The sequence below is a fragment of the Diplodia corticola genome, assembly GCF_001883845.1.
Source record: "Diplodia corticola strain CBS 112549 chromosome Unknown scaffold75, whole genome shotgun sequence".
Lineage (NCBI taxonomy): Eukaryota > Fungi > Ascomycota > Dothideomycetes > Botryosphaeriales > Botryosphaeriaceae > Diplodia > Diplodia corticola.
Window position 1 is genome coordinate 73,862 of NW_017971554.1, and position 22,673 is coordinate 96,534.

At 56.7% G+C, this 22,673-nt stretch overlaps 10 protein-coding genes across 10 annotated transcripts; 6 read left to right on the plus strand and 4 right to left on the minus strand.

The window, feature by feature from the left end:
* Positions 1 to 1,016: 1,016 nt before the first annotated feature.
* On the minus strand, positions 1,017 to 2,931 carry BKCO1_7500023 (uncharacterized protein; the record flags this gene model as incomplete). The annotated part of the gene is made up of 2 exons (XM_020278937.1): positions 1,017 to 2,169; positions 2,783 to 2,931. 2 exons carry the CDS (start codon positions 2,929 to 2,931, stop codon positions 1,017 to 1,019), a joined length of 1,302 nt encoding a protein of 433 aa, XP_020125955.1.
* Positions 2,932 to 4,114: 1,183 nt separating this feature from the next.
* On the plus strand, positions 4,115 to 6,447 carry BKCO1_7500024 (dna helicase; the record flags this gene model as incomplete). The annotated part of the gene is made up of 4 exons (XM_020278938.1): positions 4,115 to 4,263; positions 4,323 to 5,298; positions 5,347 to 5,628; positions 5,692 to 6,447. The coding sequence occupies 4 exons, from the start codon at positions 4,115 to 4,117 to the stop codon at positions 6,445 to 6,447; spliced, it is 2,163 nt and encodes a 720-aa protein (XP_020125952.1).
* Positions 6,448 to 7,236: 789 nt separating this feature from the next.
* On the plus strand, positions 7,237 to 8,031 carry BKCO1_7500025 (uncharacterized protein; the record flags this gene model as incomplete). The annotated part of the gene is made up of 1 exon (XM_020278939.1): positions 7,237 to 8,031. One exon carries the CDS (start codon positions 7,237 to 7,239, stop codon positions 8,029 to 8,031), a length of 795 nt encoding a protein of 264 aa, XP_020125951.1.
* Positions 8,032 to 9,235: 1,204 nt separating this feature from the next.
* Positions 9,236 to 9,754, plus strand: BKCO1_7500026 (snoal-like polyketide cyclase family protein; the record flags this gene model as incomplete). The annotated part of the gene is made up of 1 exon (XM_020278940.1): positions 9,236 to 9,754. The coding sequence occupies one exon, from the start codon at positions 9,236 to 9,238 to the stop codon at positions 9,752 to 9,754; it is 519 nt and encodes a 172-aa protein (XP_020125954.1).
* A 1,050-nt stretch (positions 9,755 to 10,804) lies between these two features.
* On the plus strand, positions 10,805 to 12,478 carry BKCO1_7500027 (uncharacterized protein; the record flags this gene model as incomplete). Its single annotated transcript, XM_020278941.1, has 2 exons — positions 10,805 to 11,208; positions 11,485 to 12,478. 2 exons carry the CDS (start codon positions 10,805 to 10,807, stop codon positions 12,476 to 12,478), a joined length of 1,398 nt encoding a protein of 465 aa, XP_020125953.1.
* Positions 12,479 to 12,680: 202 nt separating this feature from the next.
* Positions 12,681 to 13,871, minus strand: BKCO1_7500028 (uncharacterized protein; the record flags this gene model as incomplete). Its single annotated transcript, XM_020278942.1, has 1 exon — positions 12,681 to 13,871. The coding sequence occupies one exon, from the start codon at positions 13,869 to 13,871 to the stop codon at positions 12,681 to 12,683; it is 1,191 nt and encodes a 396-aa protein (XP_020125923.1).
* Positions 13,872 to 14,642: 771 nt separating this feature from the next.
* Positions 14,643 to 15,545, plus strand: BKCO1_7500029 (uncharacterized protein; the record flags this gene model as incomplete). Its single annotated transcript, XM_020278943.1, has 1 exon — positions 14,643 to 15,545. The coding sequence occupies one exon, from the start codon at positions 14,643 to 14,645 to the stop codon at positions 15,543 to 15,545; it is 903 nt and encodes a 300-aa protein (XP_020125922.1).
* A 1,111-nt stretch (positions 15,546 to 16,656) lies between these two features.
* Positions 16,657 to 17,559, plus strand: BKCO1_7500030 (uncharacterized protein; the record flags this gene model as incomplete). Its single annotated transcript, XM_020278945.1, has 1 exon — positions 16,657 to 17,559. The coding sequence occupies one exon, from the start codon at positions 16,657 to 16,659 to the stop codon at positions 17,557 to 17,559; it is 903 nt and encodes a 300-aa protein (XP_020125935.1).
* A 2,301-nt stretch (positions 17,560 to 19,860) lies between these two features.
* On the minus strand, positions 19,861 to 21,150 carry BKCO1_7500031 (acyltransferase-like protein; the record flags this gene model as incomplete). Its single annotated transcript, XM_020278946.1, has 1 exon — positions 19,861 to 21,150. The coding sequence occupies one exon, from the start codon at positions 21,148 to 21,150 to the stop codon at positions 19,861 to 19,863; it is 1,290 nt and encodes a 429-aa protein (XP_020125936.1).
* A 170-nt stretch (positions 21,151 to 21,320) lies between these two features.
* Positions 21,321 to 22,473, minus strand: BKCO1_7500032 (polysaccharide deacetylase; the record flags this gene model as incomplete). The annotated part of the gene is made up of 5 exons (XM_020278947.1): positions 21,321 to 21,334; positions 21,399 to 21,769; positions 21,979 to 22,195; positions 22,271 to 22,344; positions 22,397 to 22,473. 5 exons carry the CDS (start codon positions 22,471 to 22,473, stop codon positions 21,321 to 21,323), a joined length of 753 nt encoding a protein of 250 aa, XP_020125943.1.
* Between the last annotated feature and the right edge of the window lie 200 nt (positions 22,474 to 22,673).

Consider the following 22,673-nt stretch of genomic DNA (forward strand, 5'->3'; position numbering starts at 1 on the left):
TCTTATTATAATTCGTTACTAACGAGTAAATTATAGTATAACTTTTTAGCGTTCTACGGGTGGTTCGCTAAAGTACTATACCTACTAGGCGTTAAATACCCCTATACCTACCGAAAATAATATTATCTACGATACTTAGATCGTCCTAGACGAAGACACCTTACCCTATAGCTACGTATACGAGAATGCGTTTTTAGAGGCTTAACTAATCTCGATTAGTAGTTAGACTAAGCGGTAGACGGCTTTAAATAAGTTTAAGATACGTAATATTAACTCTAAATCCGTTCGTTACTAACGAAGCGCTAGGCGATAGATTAAAAGTAGCGTAATCTTATAAAGGATATCGTTTACGCTATCTTAAATACTAGGCCTACTCTAACGGCCTTAGTTACGTACCGTACGCCTACTACTTACCCTTATTAATTACTATTTAGGCTTTAGTATAAACGATAAGATTAGGTTAGCGAGTAGATAGCTTTAAATTATATAATAAATTCTCTCCCTTCGTTAACAACGAATAAGTGTAATAATACTAATATATATAAGTGCTGCTAAGAACTCGTCTATAACGAAAATAATAAAGGTATATATTATACATTCGTTATTACCGAGCGATCTGCGCTAATTACCACTAAGTGGGGGGGGGGTGGTACGTTAAGATTTCGAGGGTGGTACGTTATCGCTTCCCTATGGCTGCTTCAACTGCCCACCCGACCGATCGCCGTAGGCATTGCAATCTCTTTTATCGCCCACTGTGGAGCCCCCCCTGTGGGATTCACCGCGGGGTAATCGGTCGCCACGCACCGTGTCCGTACCCAGTGATAGTTTCGCCGCGTGCACGCCCTATTGCTATCTGGATTCTCCAAGGCGCCCCAATAAATCCCGACGCTCCGTGATCTTCATCAATCCGTATATTTACATGAGAAAAAAAAACCGAGCGAGCGACTCGCGAAGAAACAAGCGCAAACAAGCAATCAACAAGAGAAGCAAGCGAGCAGGAAAAAAAAAACACCCAATCACACCCCCGTCCCGCACCCACCCAACAGCCGCCTAACCCCCGCAATCCTCTCCCTCGTCGCCTGCACATCCACACCCCCACCGCCGCAGCCGCCACCAGTACCGCGCTCCTCCAGCATCATCCTCAACAGCCGCGGCGACACCGCCTGCGGCAAAATCCCCCCCTCACCTCGTATCGCCGCGCCCTCGTCCCCCGCCGCCCACTCGCCGCTGCACGTCCTCGCCTCCCCCGGCAGCGCCAGCACGTTCTCGATCTCGCCCAGCACGCAGATGCACATCTGCAGCAGCAGCCGCGCCCCGAACGCCCCCCCGCCGCCGCCGCCGCCGTTGACGCACACCCCGCCCACCCACACGTCTGGGAATCCCGACGACGACGACGACGCCGCTGCCGACGCCTCGCACCCGCCGCTCGCAGACGCCGTCGGCGTGGTCGTGGCGTCGCCGGACAAGCGCCGCAGCATCGCCTCGAGCAGGCGGTCGTACAGCTGCACGAGGCGCACGTACGGGATGAGCAGCTGGAACGCGGTGGCGATGTCGAGGTGCTGGTGCTGGTGCGGCGGCGAGAAGAGCGAGATGGTGGCCAGGTAGTCGTTTGAGCTGCGCAGCACGTCGGCCGCGAGCGAGCCGAGGTGGTGCGCGGGGTCCGAGTGGTCTGCGAAGTCCGCGTCCTGGTACTTGGCCGTCTGCGTGTAGAGCCGCAGCCCCAGGTCCGAGAGGTGCTGCATCGCGCGCCGGGGGTCTGGCGCCGCCGAGAGGGGGGTGGATGCCAGCGCGGCGTGGTGGGGGGGAGGAGGGAGCGCGCTGCGTGGGTGTGGAGGGGTGGGGGCGGGCGGGAAGGAGAAGCTGTTGCTGTGGCTGGAGGGTGGGGTGAGGAGAGGGTTGGGCTGGTGCTCGCTCGTGGTGGCGGTTGCGGATGAGGACGCGGTTGCTGCTGCCGATGATCCGAGGCTGGCGCATGTGGAGTCGCTTTGGTCGCCGGGAGAGGGGACGGGGTCGTGGTAGAACAGGTCGTCGAAGCCGTGTGCGTCCAGCATGGTGGCGTCTGTCGGCGTCTCGGCCAGCAGCGTGTTGAAGTAGTTCTCGTCCAGGTAAAGCGGCTGCTGGTGGTCCACCACCGTGTCTGTCGTGCTCGGCGGCGGTGGGGATTTGGGACTACGTGATGATCTCCGATGTGCCTTGGGCCGTCCAACCGGTCGTGATGCCGCGTAGTTGCATTCGGCGTCTGCTTTGCGGCAGCGGTCGCACCGGTTCGACGCCGACGCCTGCGGTGATTTGAGACATTTGAGCTTCTGCGTGCGGCAACGGGTGCAAGCTACTCTCTTCACCGGCTCTTGCGCCGAAGGACTCGGTTGAACTGAGATGACTTCCATAGGTTGAACTTGGCACACCGCGAAGCTTTGGAGCTGACATGTTCAACCCGTGCGAAGTCGTAATGGGTTTAATATGAGCTCGTGTGGAGGCCTTGGTGCTGACTAGCAGGCCGTTGAGGCGGAGTCCTTATCTTGCCACGATTCAAGATCAAGGCTAGCAGACACGGCACGAGTAGCGTGAGCAATATGTCTGGCCACTGTGGTCGGGTGCATAAGTAATGTTAGCCTGGTGTTTTGCAGCAGGAGGCGAATGGTCGTGGCAATGAGAGCCCAGCTTATTGGTTGTGGAACTTCATCGCTAATCGGATCCTCGGTCCACTGTTTCAACTGGGAATTTGGTCCGGCAGTTCAGTGTTGTCTATCATCTGGTCCGTGGCATCTTCCGTCTGACATACCGCGTAAAGCCGGTGACAAACTCCCTGGTATCCGACTCAGTGAAACCATCGCTACTCCTGACAGCCGCTGCCATGTCCTGCTGGAGTAGCACTTTGACTAGATCATCTTGCGGGCGTTCCTCTTGAGTGGGACTGAGGTGGCTGGCCATTGAGTGGCTGCGAGACTGTGGTAAGCACGCTGGGAGCCAGTGGCTGCGAGACTGCGAGACTGTAAAGGGTGAAGGGTGAGAGACGCGCCATGAAAATGTTTTCAGGTGAGGATGGCGAGCCGGTCGCGAGTTAAGTAGGCGGCGCCTGCCCTTACTAACCGTATAATTTAATAACTCCGTCTAGTAGTCAACGCTAGAGCTAAAAGTATAGTTTCAAGTAGCGTTAATACCGGCGAGTAGATTGTCGAAATACGTCGGCGGTGCCTCTAGCCGTAGATGTTCCGGGTTCGCGAGGTTAAGCGTGGCCAGTCTCTCGCCGTTATCGTTATAGACAAGGGCAGCATCACTCTCCGCTGGTCCCACCGGCACGCTGTGGGGTTTGTAGTGGCGAAGTGGGGCTGAAGATACGCGCCGTATCGCGGGGCTCGACGGGAGGCTAGGCGTTGTAGACGGCGATGTGGTAGGTGTTATTGGTGGCGAATTGGGGCAAGAAGGGGGGTTGGATGGCGGCGTCGATGTAGAAGTGGCCAAGCAGGGCTTTATATCGCTTGACGATAGGACAAAGGTCACGCTGGCGCAAGTCCAGGTGAGAGTGAGGTGAGAGTGAGAGCGGCGCAAGGCCAGAAAGCGGCGGAAGTCCAGGTGAGAGTGAAAGCGGCGCAGGGCCAGAAAGCGGCGCAAGGCCAGGTGAGAGTGAAAGCGGCGCAAGGTCAGAAAGCAGCGTAAGGCCAGGTGAGAGTGAGAGCGGCCACTGTTTGGTGAACATCCGGTTTTGTGCTGTCCATTTCGGGTTAGCGTCATTTTCTCTGCCCGCCTACGCGACACCAAACTCTGCTCGCTCGCCCTCTCTCTTCCTTTTCTTTCTCTCTATCCGACACCGCCAGTGCAAACCCCCGCGACTGGTGTTTCCTCCCCCTCCCCCCCATCGTCGCGCGACCGCCGACGATTCTGCGTCTCCGGGCGCCTTCTGGCGTGCTCGACACCTCTTCCCTCATCCTCCCCGCCTCACTCTTCCTTCCCCTCCTCTACGTGGCTCAGCCGGCCCTGAATCGGCTTCCCTCGAGACAGACTACCGTCTGCTCTCTACGGTGGGCTACTTCATTGTAGTCCCACCTTCTGTAACAGGGTAGCCTTCGGGGACCCTTGTCCAGTGTATATCACGGACCACACAGAACTCTTGGCAATGGCTTCCGCCTCTGCCTCTTCGCATGCAATGCATGCACCTTTGGTCATCATGGGGGGTACCGAAGAAGAGCCAGCCCGCACGACAAAGACGCTTGTGTCCTGGGACAAGGTACCACCCTCCAAGGAGTTCACCAAAGACTCGCCAGGGTACTTCACAGACCCGGCATTCGACATGAGCATGGTGCACCGGAGCCAGAGAAGTCAAGGATCAAGTTCCATGGCATTAACCCCGGTCGAGTCAATGAACTGCGGGTGATGATGCGCGAAGTACTCGAATCGGGGAAACCGGTTGGGGACGACCCGGAGCGTCGTGACTGGGAACCAGTTGAGGGGCTATCCGGACAGGAAGAGCTCGTCGGCCTCCTAGCACAAGGCGTTAGTGTGGTTCAAATATTCACCAAGGTCTCCTTGGATGAGCAGCACGCGCGGGCCTACGAGAGCTGCATGTTGTACTGGCAGACCCTCATGAAGGCTTCCTTGACGATCGGTCACTTTTGGTTCTACCGGAAGCAGAACCCAGAGGGTGCCAGCCTCTTCAGTCATCACTTCGCGCTCAAAGGCTTAGCCGTTCCCAGATGGTTAGTGTCGGTATTCGAGGTGGAATACGACGAGAAAGGCATGCCTCTCAACATGGTTCCAGCTAAGTGGAGCACGTTCCGTCTGCCAAAGATCCTCTGTCCAGAGGACACCGCTTTCCTGGTCACTCTCGGCGCACAGAGAGCGGCAGAAACCCAATCGAAGACCATCAGCCGGTATCTCACGGACCGCAAAGCCGACTGCACCATGAGCTTCACCGAGAACTCGCAGAAGAATGGCCAGTTCCTGGTTGAGGTCATCCTCACTTCCATTTCCGCGGATGCAGGCGACGACGTACGCCTCCCGGCCCCCGACTCTCGCGTTGTCCCGACGGTCCGAGCCTCTGTAGGAGGATCGACGAAGCTTGCGAAGATTAAGCTCATAGGTTACGTTACCGAAGATCTCTACAAGGGAACTTCTCACTTCGCGGTCTTCTGTCAAGGAATAGGCCTTGCGAAAATGGGCGTCCCCATCGCTGGACAGATCGAGCTCATCGACGACATAACAACGACCGCTCGCCACATCAACGCAATGCTTCTGGGTGCTAACAAGAGGCAGGATAGCGGCGTAGACATCGGTGCACTACTCCACCTCAGGGAGCCCACGGTTGAGAACGTCGCTGTGATCCAGCAAGACTTCGAGGGAAACATCTAGCAACAAGAGGTCTACGAAAGGGTCATCGACAGCAGCCAGCCTGGCTTCAACAACAGGCAAAAGCAGGCAGCCATGAAGATCACCAAGAGTTTGACAGGCCTCGAGCTCATCGTGGGGCCGCCTGGCACTGGCAAGACCGCCCTTGGGCAAACCATCGTGGAAGGTCTCGCCCAGTGTAACTACAGAGTTCTCGTCTGCGCTTCGAAGCATGAGGCTGTGGAAGTTGCCTTCCGGAAGTTCCAGGCCGTAACACGACTTCCGGCTAACCAATTTGTCCGCTGGGTGGGCGAGTCTCGGTCGATGTGTCGACCCGCGTCGAAGAGGGTTTGATCGTCGCCTCTTCAGTCCTGCCTGGAACGAAGTCGCAGTGCAACGAGACGGAGGCCGAGCTTGCCGTACAACTCGTCCAATTCGTTCTTGGCTACACCCCCCAACGAGGACCAGGGTCAAAGGAAGATAGAACCAAAGGATATCCTTCTGATTTCGCCTTACACAGCTCAGATCCAGTTGATTGAGCGGAAGCTGCTGACGCGGAACATTCCAGGTCTCAAGGTCTTGAACCTCTGTTTGAAGACTACGTCGCAAGCCCAGGGCTCCGAGGCCCCAATCGTCATCGTCTCGCTCGTCCGCAACGACCACGAGAATGCGCTCAACGTCGGTTTCGTCAAAGACGGCAGCCTGCTCAACGTCGAGATGTCGCGCGCCAAAAACTGGCTCTTCATACTGGGGAACTTCCGAGGTTGGATGAACGAATACCACAACCACAACAGCACGCTCTTGCTCCCGAATGGAGTCTTCAAAGTCTTCTGCGGCTTGTTGAAGCACCTGGATGCAAAGGGTGACTTCGTCACCGGGCCTCACCTTACCCAAGGGCTTAGCGGTGGCAGGATTGAAGGTCCGGGTTTTAACGATCTTATCCAGGGAGCTAGTCGAACCGTTCGGTCCGGTCAAACACCTTCCGGACTCTTGGCTCAGCAAGGCCAATTTGCGGGGATGCAACATGGCGGTAGAGGCGGCAATAACAGAGACGGCAATAACAGAGGCGGCGGCAGAGGCGGCGGCAGAGGTGGAAGTAGAGGCGGAAACCGTGGAGGAGCCTAGACGAGTCTAGAGCTGATCTCAGGGATGGCAAAGGTTGGTGAGCCAAGTCTACACTAGGTATGTACAAAATAACAGCATTGTACAAACAACGCAACCAATCTGCCCAGCCGCCAATTGAAGACGCCACGGCCAACTTCAGTGCCTTGAGAGTAACATCTATGATATTGTGTGCGTGGCATGAGCAAGGAACATGAGACAGGGTTCCTGCTTGTAGAACACTGGGCGCATGACACAGGTTGATTATGGATACGTCCACCTAATCTCACTGGAAGCCAGTAGCTACGGGGAGCGGGACGGGACAAGACCAAGCACATTGGGAACCAATAGCTATGAGCTGCAAATGCCCAGAGATGAGGTAATGTGAGCTCACTGGAGACAAATGGCTGTGAGAAACGGAAATTGAATGAGCACACTGGGAGCCAGTGACTGTGAGACTGCGGTAAAGCACACTGGGAGCCAGTAGCTTCGAGACTGCAAGACTGCGAGACTGTGCAGGGTGAAGGGTGAAGGGCGAAAGACGCGCCTTGAAAAAGTTTTCGGGGGAGGATGGCGCCTGCCCTCTGGACTTGCCTGCCATCTGGATGCCTGCCCAAACGGCGCTAGTGCGGCCGAGAAGTTTCCCGAAGCGGCACCCCCATCGGAGACGTGTTCAGCGCGGAGCAGGAGCCTCAGACCGCCAGCACCACGCCTCCGGATGCCTTCGAAACCGATCCGGTCCTCTGCTTCGCGAGATCCCACCTGCCCGGATTCTATGAGCAGGCCAACAGGGGCGAAGACACGGCTCGCCAGATGCAGGGGCTCTTGATGCTTATGAGAGTGGTGGCTGAAGATGAGGGCCTTCTCTATCAAACCAGCGACGGCTACCCGGTGGAGGTTACCACTGGATACGACATTTCAGACGGCTGCAGGATCCCGTTCCTCGGGCTTTGTCAGCTGTGGCCAAACCGTCGCGACAACGAAAGCTGGCTTGGCTCAGCCATGGTTGACGCGCTTGTGAGGCTCAACATCAAAGGAGCTCATGGGCCGACGCGCATGTTCCTGTCCACTGACGACTTGGTGCCATGGCTAACGTGTGGCCCGCAGCAAACTGTCGAGAAGAAGCTCCGCGACGCACTCCGAGATCCCGTCATCACAGTCAAGCCCAACGGGCGAACCGTCTTCCGCTACATGGACACGCAGGCGGAGCCTCCAAGATTTGTGGGGCTCACCTTGCCTGCTGTACCAGACGAAGTTGATACAGTTCTCTTGCCATACAATCCGAGCGGCATCACCGCGTTTGATAAGACCCTGGAGGAGCACTTGCTGCATCTCGATCAGCTCTTCCAACGGATCAGCGAGTACGGTATCACTTTATCACCGTCGAAGAGTTTCATCGAGTACCCGTGTGCGACCCTGCTGGGCCAGAGGGTCAACGCCTTCGGGCTCGGATCTACCCAAGAACGGACCAAGGCGCTCACTGAAATGCCGTTCCCGCGCACCTTGAAGGATCTGGAGCATTGGATTGGCGCGACTGGGTTCCTGCAGTCCACTCGTCTTTTCATTCTCAGGACCGCGGCGTCGGGTCGACACAGACCGTCTGTTTGACCAATCCGAGACCAGAAAGTGTCAAAGTTGCGGAACTGCTACGACCGAGCGGCGATGGTGGCGCGGCCAACTTGAACGCACTGCGATACTCTGCAACAGCTGCGCCAGCGGCGCCTTGCCGGATCCCTTGCCAGATCTCACCAATGAGGTCCAAGCACAGTCAACGCAACGAATAACAAGAAGCAAGAGAAATAAAGAACCACTCACCCGTGGGGTCAGGCACAGCCAGCGCAACCGATAAAAGAAATCAAGGGGAATAGAGGACCGGCATGCTCCTCCTGCCGTCGCAGGAAGCTCGGATGTGGTAGGGTTCATCTTAGGTGCACGCGCTGCATCGAGGGGGGTCACCAGTGCGACTACAATGGGCAGTCCACTCCTCAAAGACGGCGATACGGGTCGCAATAAGCGGCAAGACCTTGCAAGCGTTTGAGCAAGGGGGTTACAAGCCGGCAATATCACCACGCTTACCGCATAAACTCGAGCAACTCGCCATCGTAGCGATTTGATCTTTGTACAGCGTTGCTCAACAGCTTGGCAATTCTTGCTGTGAATGCAAGTATACAGGTCCCAAAGTGCGTCGAGATGTGGACGTCATCAAGGAACTGGGTCGAAGCGGTGGTGATGATGCAGCACAGGTGCCGAAGTGCACGGGATCCCGCCGACGCAACTGCCGAAACCTTATTCTGCCTCAGGCACGCCATCATCCAAGCACCTTGGCACCATCCCGGCCGTTGCTGGAGCCGACTGGAGCCGACTCATTGGCTACACCGCTTACCCGTTCCTATCGATCATCCCATCGCTTGTTCGCAACATGCAACAGGAGGCAGCCCACCGGCTCAGCCAATTTGTAATGCGCCAAGCGCACCTCACAACCTGCCCAGCCCGTATTTTCCCTCCGGCACCATCCGTCGGTATATAGCACTCCCCAGATACAGCTAAACAGTGTAAAAATCTGTCCACAACTTGGCAAGTGTTGATCTCGTGCCTATAGTCTGTCCTGCATTAATCAGTGATGAGTCGACTTGGCGGCACAGAGCAAGCCCCGTGGACGGGGCTACTCGCTTCCGCTGTGAGAGCCGGCCATCCAGAGGCATTGAAAAGGGGAGGGGTATAAAAAGAGCTGCAAGTTAGCTGCATCGTCCAATCAACCACTTCTCTCCACCTCCTCTCAACCAGCATCCACCCCCAGAAGCAAAGCACCATCATGCGCCTCCTCACCGTCGCGGTCACCACCGCTCTGACCCTCCTCGTCCCCTTCGCCGTGGCCAACCCCCAGCCGGCAACCTCGAGTGAGGGCGCCCTCAGCACCGCCGTCGACGATGGCGCGCCGTATTGCCCACCGCGGGCCGCCTCGGCCGCCACGCAAAGCGCCATCTTCTCCTCCTTCATCCAGAAGTTCCTCATCGAGAAGAACGCCACGCGCGCCCTGCTCGACCACGCCGCCGAGGACTACATCCAGCACAACCCGTCCTTCCTTTCCGGCCGCCAAGTCGCCATCGACGCCCTCTCCGGGTTCCCCTCCTCGGCTGTGAACTACACCATCATCAACCAGGGCTTCGATGCTGACCGGGGCTGGGTGCATTATCGGCTGGATGTGGCGGGCGCAACGCAGCCCAGCGCGGTGGTGGATATATTCAGGCTGGAGGGAACGTGTGTGAGGGAGCATTGGGACGTGATGCAGCAGAGGCCGGAGAACGCGACGAATCCGCTGGCGATGTGGTAGTGGATTGGAGTGCGGAGGGTTTGAACTGTTCCATAGGGTGGGTGTTACGTCATAGCTACGTATACCAATGTAAACACCTACCATCAAATCGATTTGGTATCACGGTTGGAAGTACACCGCTAGTGCGCAACGGTGCTGGTATAAAGAGTGTTCGGCTTCCTTTCTCACTGTATCTCAAATGGGAATACCTTCTAGGCAGGCGTAGACAAGGTCCAGCGGATGACAATCGGAGAGTGCGGCGTTAACGCGGTTTCGCGCGCTCACGTGACTTGGTTGAACCGCGAACGCCAGCTTCAACGCGCGCCCGCCGACCTCCGCTTCCTTTCCTCGGCCCCGCCCTCACCCACCCTGCCACCACAACCCATCGCTTCATCTCGCTTTCATCGCGGCTACCATCTATTGCTACTGCGACACCTTACCACCCACCGTTCATTGCTTCCAGACGCATCATCGCACGGCCCAGCGCCTTGTTCCACACTCGCTGTTTCATCGTGGACAGCCTCCCGCCGCCGAAGCCTCGGCCGTTCAGAGCAGACCATAAAATTTCGCCAGAGCATACCATTCGATCGTCCGCGGTGCGTGCACTGCGGGTCCCATTGAAAAGCATACTCTGGGGCCTGTTGCAGCGACCGCGAAAGCGGCACCGCCATTCTGCTCCGCCGAGCGTCCCCTTCCTCTGCTGCGCTGTCGCCTTAGCCTGAGCTCAACCGGCCTCGGCGTCTGTCTTGATAGCTGGCGCGCACCCGTGGCGAAGTGAGACTCTTCATTACAGGGCTCAGTTTGTCGTGGGACACGCGCTCCTTCGGCTCGCCGCAGTGCCCTTGTTCTGGCTCACGCGCTACGTGCTTGATAACCGCACCAAGTTGGGGACTTCGCTTTGCTCCGGACGAGTCAAGGCTGCTCGCGAGCGTGTCCGCTCCCTAAAGCCTGGGTGGGTGGGATCTGCCTTGTGCAGGGCTCTTACTTTCTCCGCCCTCCTTGTTGTATTTAGCTAATTAGTCCCTGCAGCAGTCGCTGCTTCCTTTCTTCTCCGACGAACCCTGTACACCAATGCCTGATGACAATCCCCACATGCCTGGCTGGGGAGGGCTTCCCCGTGTGATGAAGGAGCAAGTGCTGGTAACATGGAATGGTCAAGATGAGGGAGATGAACAGTACTTCGGATGCCTTTCCCCGACCAATGACAAATGCGACGATAGCAAGAGGGGATTGAGCCTGGAAGTTTACGCGAGCGAAGGCGAAGAACATGCCGTGCTGGTCAAGTTCCATCTCTCTGTCTGGACCCCTGCCGCAAGGACCAAAAAGCCTCGGGACATGTACGTCATCTTACCTACACCGGCTCTCTCCATGACAAGGCATCTCGTCAACGCTGTGCCCGAGAACGTGCGCAACCATCTACCCCATGCACCCTCCTACAATCGTATCCACTTCGAACTCTCCGACTCGGGAGCACCGTACGTAGTCATGCCTGAGCTCGCACGGCGGCCTGGCCAGCTTGGTAGGCGCGTCACAGGCCCTACAAGAACCCGGCTTATTTGTCTCAAATCAATGTGCAAGGCGAGGAGTCTGGATGTCTATCTCGTGGGTGACAGTACCATACAACACCAGCTCGACAATGTGTGCCGACTACTCTGCTCGGGTTGTGCCAGTAAACCGAAGATTGACCTTGGCTCCATCTACAGCGACGGTATCCGTGGTCTCATCAACAACTAGGTGGATTACCCTTACAGTCGCCATGATGTTCCGTCTGATCCGCCGCCGTACAATGAGAAAGACCTGAATCCAGACAGTAGCTCAGGGCCTGAGGTGGGTTGGAGGACATCTCCGCTCCCGGCTGCCCTCTTGTCCAAAGGTGTCGCGGCCCAGACTACAACCACCACTAAACGGAAGAAGGCTGAAGCTGGATTCTCGTCAAATGAGGGTGCTGTAGTTCACAAACATCCCCGCCAGGCTCCTTCCGGTTCGGATTCGGAGCCTGATCAAGGGGGTCGGCTAGCAGCTTTTGATCCGCAGCTGGCTCTTGCCCAGGAACTGCCACCCACCGAGGCAGACCCGGAGTTCACAGCACCCGGCAATGAACCCCCGCTCGTACCACCTCCCAATGTGCCACGGGATCCCAGTTCCAGCCCCCAGCCCTTCCCATCCTCAACTCCCACAGAGCAAGCCAAGGAGGGTTTGGCACAGCCTCGCCTGCCGGCCGCACCATACCACCAGAAGGTCGGCGACGTGCTGCATTACAAAATGGTTCACTTTTTCCTCTATGCCCTCCGGCGGGATGGTGATGCGATAACGAATTACGCAAAGGACTTTCTAGAAATGGGCCATCACGTCAACGCTGTGGATGACAAAGCCTTCCGCGCGGTCAAGCACCGTTGCTACAGTTCCCTGGCTACTCGCTCCGCCCGCCACGGGTTTCCCGCCCCGTCGACGCCGGACCAGATCAGCGACCAGGTCAACGTGCTGCTGGACTGGCTGGACGACGCCATTTCTGAAGAGGCCTATGCTCTGCTTGACCGCCATTACGCTTGCTTGGCGGGAATGGTTGCGGATGCCGAAGCTGGCGCGGGGTTCGTGCAGGAGGAATTTGAGATACGCAGGGCTGACTTCTACGCGGCGGCGTTTCGTGTGGCTGATGGGATCATGCGTGATTGTCCCGAGAGGCCACCGCTTCTGTGTGCGGAAAGTGTACACGGTCTTTGTCGGTCGTACAGTTCTTTTAGATGACTTGATTTAGCGGACGAACTCTCCACGAGCGATGTCATCTCGATGATGCCATGCTCATTTACTTAAAGTTCAGATCAGCTCAATACAACATCGGGACCTCGCCGCTCTTCCAATTGTAGCCCCATGACTTTCGACAGCTTTATAATCAATAGCAGGTGATTTTCTATGCTGGAAGACCTACGATTCCTGTCTCCTACCATCCTCACTCCACAACGTCAAACTCCACCGGCTCATTGACCTGTGTCAGCAATATCCTGGGTCTTCCCCTCGGGCCTGACTCCCACCTCTCCTCCTTCTCCTGCCTGGTCCCCTTCAGAAGATCCTCCTTTCTACCGTACATCCACTTCCCGAAAACATCGGCATTCAACTCGGCCTTGTACCTCTTTCCCGCCACCAAGTGCTCCAAGCCACCAATGCTACTCCGGCCATGGAGCTCGACCGTGTACTCGTGGCGCCACGGCCTGCCGGGCCACAGCTCGACGAAGAAGTCGTCGTCGGGAAACTCGAGGTGCGCGTTGTCGAACCAGCACAGGTTGACGTATGGGAAGTCGACCTCGACGCCCGTCTCGACGTCGACGCAGCGCACGAGCTCGCCGACGCTGGTGATGGCGCCGTAGTTCTCGCTCAGCCGGCTGCGCCCGTTCAGGTCGCCGCTGTTGAACGACGTCCCGTACATGTCCACCGTCACCGGCCCGTCGAAGGCGTCAGATGGGTCGAGCGTGACGGTCGTGACGAACTTGAATGGCGGTGAGCCTGAGTTGTGGCAGACGCTCGGCTCGACGCTGAGAGTCGCGGAGCAGGTCGGCGCGGGCGGGTCGGCGTAGACGGTGAAGTGCGTCTCGCCGGGTTCGCGGAGAACGGGGAGGCGCCGGTCGGGAGAGTCGGGGTAGTAGCACCATGCGTCGCCACCTGACTTGGAAAAGCGCACGCTGTAAGTCTTGTTGGGCTGCAGCACCGCCTTCCAGATCGGCGCGGTATGATCGGGGCCGAGTGCAATCGTCTTCTGGCCATCTCGAGGATTTTCCTGGGGCGGTATCTCGACGCAACCTACGACGGGCTCATCCACTACTGACTCCCCTTCTTCTGGGGGAAGGTGAACTATCTCCTGCGTGGTTTGATCGACAAGTTCAAGGAGGCCGCAGCGTAGGGCACCGACGAGATCGAGCTTCTGGTAGTGATGGGTTCTTGTAGGTGTGGTGTCCGAATGGTGGTGCACAGGGGCGTTGCAGGCAAATATGACAGTGCGCTCCGAATCGAAGGTGGTGATTTGAATGCGTGCTCCCCAGCATGGCAGGTGCAGCTTATTGAGCTGAAAAATATCAGAGCCGAAGCCACACCATTGCTGGAGCTGTAGGGCGAGAGGGGCTTCCGGGGGGTTGTCATCCGAAGCCATGATTGGGGGTTGGAGTTTGGAGGTTGCAGCATCCCAAACCCGGGCCCCAGGCCTCTTTTAAGCGTGTAATGGCGGCTGCCCACACGATGGGGCCAAGTCGGACTGACGTCATGTGACCTCTCCACGAATAGTACTACAGCGGCACAGCAGGATTACGCATCAAGTAGTGGCCGACATGCTGTGCCGCCAACAACGTCCATCACCGACCGTCTTTTCGCAGTTTGCAACCCAACAAGGCGTCCCGCTGTGGCTGATTTTTGAAACCTCTCCTTGGTAGTGACTGACATGGTGTGCCGCCAACTGCGTCCATCACCGACCGTGTATTCGCAACAGCGACCATATGTCCCGCGATTGCTCAACCTCACAACCTCTGCCCTGGGTCGAGCATGCTGTGCCGCCAACTGCATACATTTCCGACCGTCCGTTTGACGCCTAGCCAGGCATCCCCAATTAATTTACCCTCAGGTCAACACGGACGGACCGAGTCACACTCAGTGGATGCAGGCATCAGAGCACTTCAAACTCGGATACGGAGACGCCTATGCAACATGCAAAGTTGACCCACCCAAAGACGTTTTCGGAAAACAGCAGCGCTGTCCGTATCCCATGCTTCCGCAGCGTGGCTTTTCATGACCTCCGCCATCGACATAAAGCCCGCAGAATTCTTGACCAAAGCATCAGACAAAACACCACAATCAACGAATCACTACTTCCCACCCAATCACGCTTAAGCTCCCAGCCGAAAGACACCATATCATTCACCTTCCAACGATGGGCTTTCTTAAGTCTGTGACAGTCGGCATCCTCGCCCTCTCGCAATTTGGCAATGCCATCCCTACGAACTACACAAACCCAACCCTCGAGGCTCGCAAACTCTACGCACTGGATGGCGGCCAGGAACCAAGTCTTACCAAGCGAGCCCTCTTCAACGTTGATGGCATCCTGGACGACAATCGCAAAGAAGTACTCAGGCAAGGTTTGAAGGATGCGGTTGAGGTTGCCAGCGTGGTGCTCGACAAGATGGGCAAGGAGAAACACAAGAATAAGATTTCGGCGTGGTTTGGCGATGTGGAGAATGAAGACTACGAGGGAAAAGTTCGCGATGTTTTCAAGAACTTTGTGGGCGAGAACCACGACCACGAGGGCGCCAACGTGCTCGGCCAGCTCATCGTCTTCCCGGACGACTATTGGTACGTCGAAGAGCGGGGTCAGAACTTCTGCGACGTCGTCAAACCAGACGGCAGTACTGGTACCGCGTACTACATGCCGCGCGATAAGAAGTATTACGGAATGCACTACTGCGACAAGTTCTTCAGGCGGTTGAACCTCAAGGATTACACCGAACAGTATCTCAGGGATAACTGTGCCGGCATGCCTGATCACATCGATACAAACCACATCAGCCGTGTCTTCCAAGGCGCCAACGTCCTGCATGAGGTCATGCATTTCCCACTCGTTGGCAAGGCAGGGACATCCAAGCAGATTGGAGATGCTGTTTACAACGCTTACAACTGCTACACACTCAAAACCACCCCTGACGCTCTGAACCAAAAAGGCAAGCCAAAGAGGACCATCGACAACGCAGATTCTTACGTTTACTACGCAATGCACATCTACCTTGAGGAGAAGTGCGACAGGGCTTTCGGATACCCGCAAAGCATGGTAGACAACTAGATTTGGACTACATGATCTATTTACCGTTTCGCTGTGGAACAACCATGATGTCACTGAGTATGGAGTGGCTGGGGTGAAGACTTCTGTCCCAGCATCGACGTGTTCATCGGATTTTCCATCGGAAAAGCGTTCAAGATGGACGCTTCTTAGATAGAAAAAATGCATCATCACTACCATCACATCTTCAAATCTCACGGGAAGGGCAAATTTTCAACGCGCGCGCTCTTTCATATTTTAGAGCTAGAAACGAACAATCCGCAGTTCAATGTTCCGCCTCATGAGCTCAGACATCCAATCGTTTGTTTCGTGTGTCCCCTTTCATGCCTTGAGTCCTGCATACCTGCCTCAGTCAAGCGGTAATGAATCTGACAGGACGATACGTAGGTACAACTGCTACGTGAGGATGAGCGTACATCTAAACAAGGATGCAAACACAGTGGGTGACAAGAGAAACTGACCTACAGAGATTTCACGTGTAGGCATTGAAGCCAACACACCGACGTAAGTATAAGTTCGAACCGCCTTTCTTCGTTAGTAGCTGAAGTAGTTAACGAGCGGTAAAAACACAAAATGCATCCATATATAGAATTTCGCTGCCCATGTAGGAGGGTCGATTTCCTTCGTCATCCACTTTGCAACGCCATTGCTTAGATGTGGCTGCCGTAAATCAGACTCAGGTGGGGTTTGAGAGTCTTAAAACTGACAGTAGTGGCAGTGCTTGTTCCGTACAACCCACTAAACAGCTTAGCGTCTAGACTAATAGAGTTAGCCTCGATCGCGAAACACAGCCACTCGGAAGGATTCTTAAATACGCGTATAGTTTCCGCCCCCAAATTTTCAGCTCTGACAATCCGCACTGAAAGTGTCGTCATTGGCTTCTGTAGCAGAGGCTATGTTGCGGGAAGCAAGGCTTAAAGGGAGGCTATGCTCACCGCGTGAAATCATATAGATACACGGCCTTCACTCAGTCCTCCAAACTACACTGCCTTTCATCATCATCAAGACTTTCCCACAAATTCTCTCCGTCTCTCTTCCCACCCTCTACAGCAAAACACGAACAGAAACGAATCCGGACAAAAACCCAAACACAACCCCACAGCAAACCACCAACATGAGCTTCGAAAAAAAGCCCCTCTACCAAGCGCCCCAAGCGCCCTTCCAACCTCCGCCACCCGCATACACCGCGGTCCCCTATCCCTATCCCAACGCGCCCGTGCAACCACCACAGCACGCCAACCACTTCGCATACACCGAAAGCTATCCTCAAAACTTCGGAACCGCCGCCGCACCACAACCCATCGCGGCACCCTTCCCACAGCCCACGACCTTCTCCCCTCCTCCCGCCCTCCGCGTCTTCCCCGCCACCATCAACGGCTACTACAGCTGGAAATCGAGCACGACCATCTACCTCGGCCCGTCCAAAGACACCCGGACGCACGCGCTGAAAGTGCACGACTCGCTCTTCTCGTCGAAGCAGACGCTCGCGCTGCACGCGGGGCCGGGCACGGGGCCGGAGCACGCCGTCATGGCGAGCGTGCAGAGCAGAGGGTACAAGGACAAGGAGTTTGTGGTCACGGCGTCGGGAGCGGCGATGGGCGGATCCGACGCCGTGGTGCAGGTGCACGGCGTGAAGACGAGCATGATGAGCGAGGCCGCGCGGTTTGAGGTCGATGTTGGATATGGGAGGGTGGAGGCGTTCGAGTGGCGGAGCAGTCACGGCGAGGATATCAAGGAGGTTGCGACGGGGTCCTCGTTTGGGTGGAAGCTGGTGAGGTTGAGTGAGCATGGCGGGCCCACGGGGATGGGTCGCGGGTTTGCGAATGACGGGAAGGAGATTGTGGCGGTGGTCGCGCATAATGCGTCGTGGAGTGCGAGCAAGGGGTTGAGGTTTGCTTTCCTGGGGAGCGGGCTGGCTGGTGCGTTTGGGGAGGTGTGGGAGGTTGTGGCCATGGCGTCGGGGCTGAAGCTTTGGTATAAGGATGTCGAGCACATGGCTTCTGCGGCGTCGGGATGAGTGTGCGAGTTGGCTTGTTTGGCTTTCACGTTTGCATGTTTCTGGGCGATTCTGAACTTTCGATGGCGTGCTGTTTATATCCTTGATCGAACACTTCGAATATGAACGGCTTATTTACTTGCACGAATTTAACTACTCCGTCCTCCCTGGGCTCGCAGGTAAATCTCTTAATCTCTGCTTTGTTAGGCCACTTTGACACCTTCTCATTCTCTCCCCTGTTCCAACTAAACCCCACAAACTGAAGCTTGGCCGCGTACCGCCTGCCACTGTCCAAGTCCCCTAGGCCCTTTCCCTCCGAGTCGTAATAGTGGTGGTAGCAACAGGCTTCCCCATAGGACAGAGAGAAGCAGACTACATATATTTGTGCAGGCGGTCTTTCCAATTGGGACGATGGTGTCAATGGTGAGGCGGGCGCGAAGCTGATAAGTGCTGAGGCTCTCCTTCGATGGAACAACCACGAGGCCGATGGGCACAGACTCTACTTGGAAAGCATCGGGCTTCTATATATCCTGGTCAACGTGTTCTATGAGACCAGTGGAAAGAGCAGCGATGAGGTCAAACTGGCGGTTTTACTCATCAAGGCTGGATCAGGCAAAGGTGATGGCTCGCTTTATGCAGAGAGTGATGATTTTTAAGATGTCCAGAGCATCCATCGTCCGCGGATTCAGCTCTATGATTACGTTATCCCGTCTATTGCCATAGAGGAGAGCTGGCGAGAGCGGAAAACCCGGAGCTTTGTTCTACGCTGCTACAGTGATACGGGATGGAGCACTTGTGGCAGACCAGTCAGCCATTCGTTCGACCATGAGGGCTCTTTGATAAAAGGTCAGGTAGCTACTGCATCAAAGCACGGTGGGAGGTGGGATTCAAAGCGAATTGACGTCACTGTACTGCCAACACGCGAACCGTGCCACCGCCGTCTTCTCATCGGCTTCGACAAATCATCGACCGACGACAACTTATCTACGCAACAAGGCGTCCCTTGTGCTTCGGCTTTCAAAACCTTCTGATTTCGATCGGCACGGATCGGCTGTCTGGGGTCGTCACAATTTGCATTTCTACGGCTCTACTCGATTGCCCTAGCACACCACCTTCAATTATCCTCACCAAGTAATGTAGCTTCTCATTCGAGTTTTGTGCTGCTAGGAGCCCCAAGCGTAATTGGACAAACAAATGTTGATTCCTGGATCCGTACGGAGCTCGAAATGCAACGCGCACACAGCGGAAATAAGCCATGTTGCTGGCTAGTGCTTTCCAAGTGGCCCAGTAAGTTCTTTCTTCGAGAAGGCTACATAGTCCACAAGCCCATGGGCCGAAACAATGAAGTCAAATAATGCAAAGTACACTGCATAACCATTCCTTTCAGACATAACCAGAAACTCGACAACAGCATCGATACTCCACCTATCACCAGTCTATGCACTGGGAGACGGAATCCACATTCCGGAAATCTGCTTTATAGATCTTCGGGCGCAGCTTGAAACACGGTGTTTGAGTCCGGGCTTGTCCTTTTCTTCCGGTGACAGGGGCTTCACGGCAAATGAGCCGGGGGTAGGAGATTATCTTTTTTTTTTGAAAAAAAAAATAAGATAAAATAAATGGGTAACAATTACAAATGAGACAGACATGTAGTCTTGGTAGCAGCTCCTCCAAGCACCTGCCAGTGCCGACATCGGCGTTGGGGCTGGTCACAACGGTCAGTCCTCCATGCGCCTTCGATAACGTTGCTATTTTCCTTGCGTGAGGTACTGACGTCTGCACCCTACTCCATCCGGAATATCATGCGACCCGGAGAGCACCGGCGTTGATTCACCACTATATCTGAGACATTGGTCCTGCTCGCAGGGGAACCAGCTGCCGCGTTTCAACACACGTTTCAGCGTCCCTACCGAAAGGAGTAATGCCACTTCTGGCAGAAATGAGACACTTCCCAAAGGAGATATTCTCCTTTCAGTAATTGAGTCTAGAGATGCTTAACCAAGCAAGCACATGCGTCTATTTGTCAGCTTACCATGGGCAATCAAGTATCTCAACTACACCTGCATGACAAGGTCCTCATGCTGTAAATCAAGCTAAGAAGACAACTGAGAACGGAGAGACGTGGCATCGGAAACGGTAAAGAGAACTGATTTTTTGACGTTTGTTTCCGCCATCTCGACGTCGCCGGCGCGGGCCTTGGGGCAAGGCTGAATGAGAATGAGCCCAATCGGTCTGCTGCCGCGTTGCTGACTAGAAACCCATCATCTAAAATACAGGGTCATACAGATGGTTTTACCCCCTCCACCTCTAGCTTCCATGGTTCTATCTACTCGTGGTCGGCGTATGACCCCATCCTTGGTCCTGAAGATAATTAGTATACTCAACCTGCAGCATTACCAATCTCTTATTCAACGACTTCAGCCGTTCGGCACACCAGTGCACCGTCGTCGCCATGACGACGACGCTCGCCACGAAGCTCCACTCGAAGCCGGCGAAGCGCATGAAAAAGTCGATGAGCGGATTCCGCCACAAGCGATACACCATCAGGTGGCAGAGGTAGATCTCCCACGAGATGGTGCTGATGTACTGCGGCACGCGGCAGCGGGGCAGCCACTGCAGCCACCGGCCGTTCTCGTTTTCGTCGTTGCCGTCGTCGTCGAGGCTCATGCTGAAGACCAGCAGCACGGCGGCCAGGGCGCGCCAGTTTTGCTCGGACCACTCGCCCCACGTGGCCGGCTGCAGCGCGGTGAGGAACGAGTAGCCCGGGGTGGCGGCGTAGTTGTTTGGGAGGCAGAGAAAGTACCAGGCGACGATGAAGAGGGCGGCTTTGGCGGGGCGGCGCCACGTGCTGCTGCTCTGCTCGGAGCGGCGGCGCAGCAGGCTCAGCTCGGCAATCAGGTAGCCGGCGAGGAAGGTGTAGGTGTTGCAGTTGCCACGGTACACAAACGGCGCGATGAGGGCGGCCAGGACGGCGGGGCGGGCGCGGGCTCGCACGCCGGCCAGGGCCAGGGCGGTGAGGTAGATGGTCAGCGAGCCGGCGTACTCGACGGGAATGACCCAGTACTGCTCGTTCAGGCCGGGGTTGTCGGTGACGAAGATGGGGTTGGTGATGTCGAGCAGGTAGGCGGCGAGGTACTTGAGATGGTCGACCGGGGCGCGCCACGGCTGCAGCGTCGTCTCGGCCGGGCGCCAGTTGTACAGGCCGCAGAAGAGCAGCAGCTGGGCCAGGGCGCTCATGACGAAGACGGGCACGTACAGGCGCAGGCCGCGGCGGAACCCGGACCGGGACAGGCTCACGGCCATGGCGGCGGGGCCTTGGGAGTCGCGCAGCCGCAGCGCGGAATAGCAGGCGCAGTAGCCCGACACGACGAAGAAGATGGGCGGCATGGCGTGGCCGCACCACACGATGCGGAGGAAGGGGAGCTGGTGGATGTAGCGGTTCTCGGGGCTGCTGCCGAAGCCCAGCCACGGCGCCGCGAACTCGCCGTAGAGATAGTGGTTGAGGGCGACGACGACCGAGGCCATGCCGCGCAGGCCGTTGAGCCACGCGGTAGACGCCAGCGCCGCTCGGGGCGGTGGTGCCTTGTGGAGGGGGAGTGGTGTCTCCATCATGTCTGCAGGGCACAGTGTCTCTCCACAAAACAACACACGGACTGGAGGGCGTGAAATGCTTGTATGTACTACTACTAGTAGGTAGGTAGTAGGATTTAAGGTTACGGCCAGCGGATCTAACTCCGGCCCGGTGGCGAGTCCCGGCCGGCGCCCATGACGAGGCAGAGATCTTATCCGGGCTCGACTGCCGGATCAGTGCTAGGTCAGTGCTAGCTATCGGTACCACATCTCTCTCGGATAGCCCAAACACTCGGCGACGGACACGAAGCGGAAGCCCTCGCGGCCAAAGGCCTCCAGCACAGCCGGCGCCACGGTTGTGACGGTCGTGTTGGGAAAGGCGTGCATGAGCACAATGTCGGCTGACGCGTCGCTGAGCTCGCGTGCTTTGAAATCGTCGAGATACTCATGCACCCTGAAGACGCTGCGGTGCACTGTCTCGGGAGTGTTGTGCTTCCAGTCTTCCGTGTCCATCCCCCACCCGACCACCTTGTACCCCGCAAGGGTCAGTGTCAGGGCGCACGTGGCGTTGCACTCCCCGTACGGCGCCCGCATGAATCGCGGCGCGGAGATGCCGAGGTGCGATGCGAGCCACCGGTCCAGCCGGGTCTGGGCGCCGCGACTCTCTCTGTTAGCACCGCCCGCGGCCAAGGTTGGGGGGTGGAGGTTGGGCTGGGTGTTGGGCTCACCATCGTGTCCGAGACGCTCTCGGCATCCGCAGTCTGGAGATTGACATGATCGTACCTGCATGCTCACGCGCCGCTCAGCCCTTGACTCGGCTCCTCCGGCCAACCAACGGGCCCGGGTCGGCCGGGATGGGTCTGGACCTACGTATGCGACGCTATCTGGTGCCCGGCGCTGTGCATCTTCTTGACCCGAGGCGCCAAGGTGGCGTCCTGCAGCATCGGCGCTCTTGCGTCGTATGGCCCGTTTACGAAAAACGTCGCCGTGGCGTTCCACGCGGCCAGGAGCTCGAGCAGCTCGTCAATCCTCTCGTTGGGGAAGTCGTCGAACGTCAATGCCGCGACTCCGGGCATCCGGCATCTTCCTGCGTCCTCGCCAATGTTTCAGTCTCGAATGGGTGCTCGGGGTTTCGCACCCCACCAGAACGGGAGCGGCTCACGTGCGATCAGGTTCCGGGGATTCTGATAGTGGGGGAACGGCTCTGCGCTGTTGGCCCCACTGAGCGACAGGAGTCTGGCATCATGGGTTAGAATCTCGCTGCCTCCCATCTTCATGTATGGCTTACGTCAGGGAAGCCAAGATACACAGCCCACAAAACGCCCGCCATAGGGTAAGAGCGTTGCCGGTAGCCGCGGGAGACATGTTTCTGAAGCGTGCGAGGCCGACGATGTAGGTATGGTAGAATCGAATAGACAGCGGTGGTCAGAATTGTGCCATGCAGTGGCATCATGCCCGTTTTATGTCAAACCAGCCTCATCTCCTCCGCCGTAGCCAATCACTCGAGAAAGCAAGGGATCGGCCTACGCGCCACTGGGGCTTAATGCAGAGCCGGCTCCCAACTT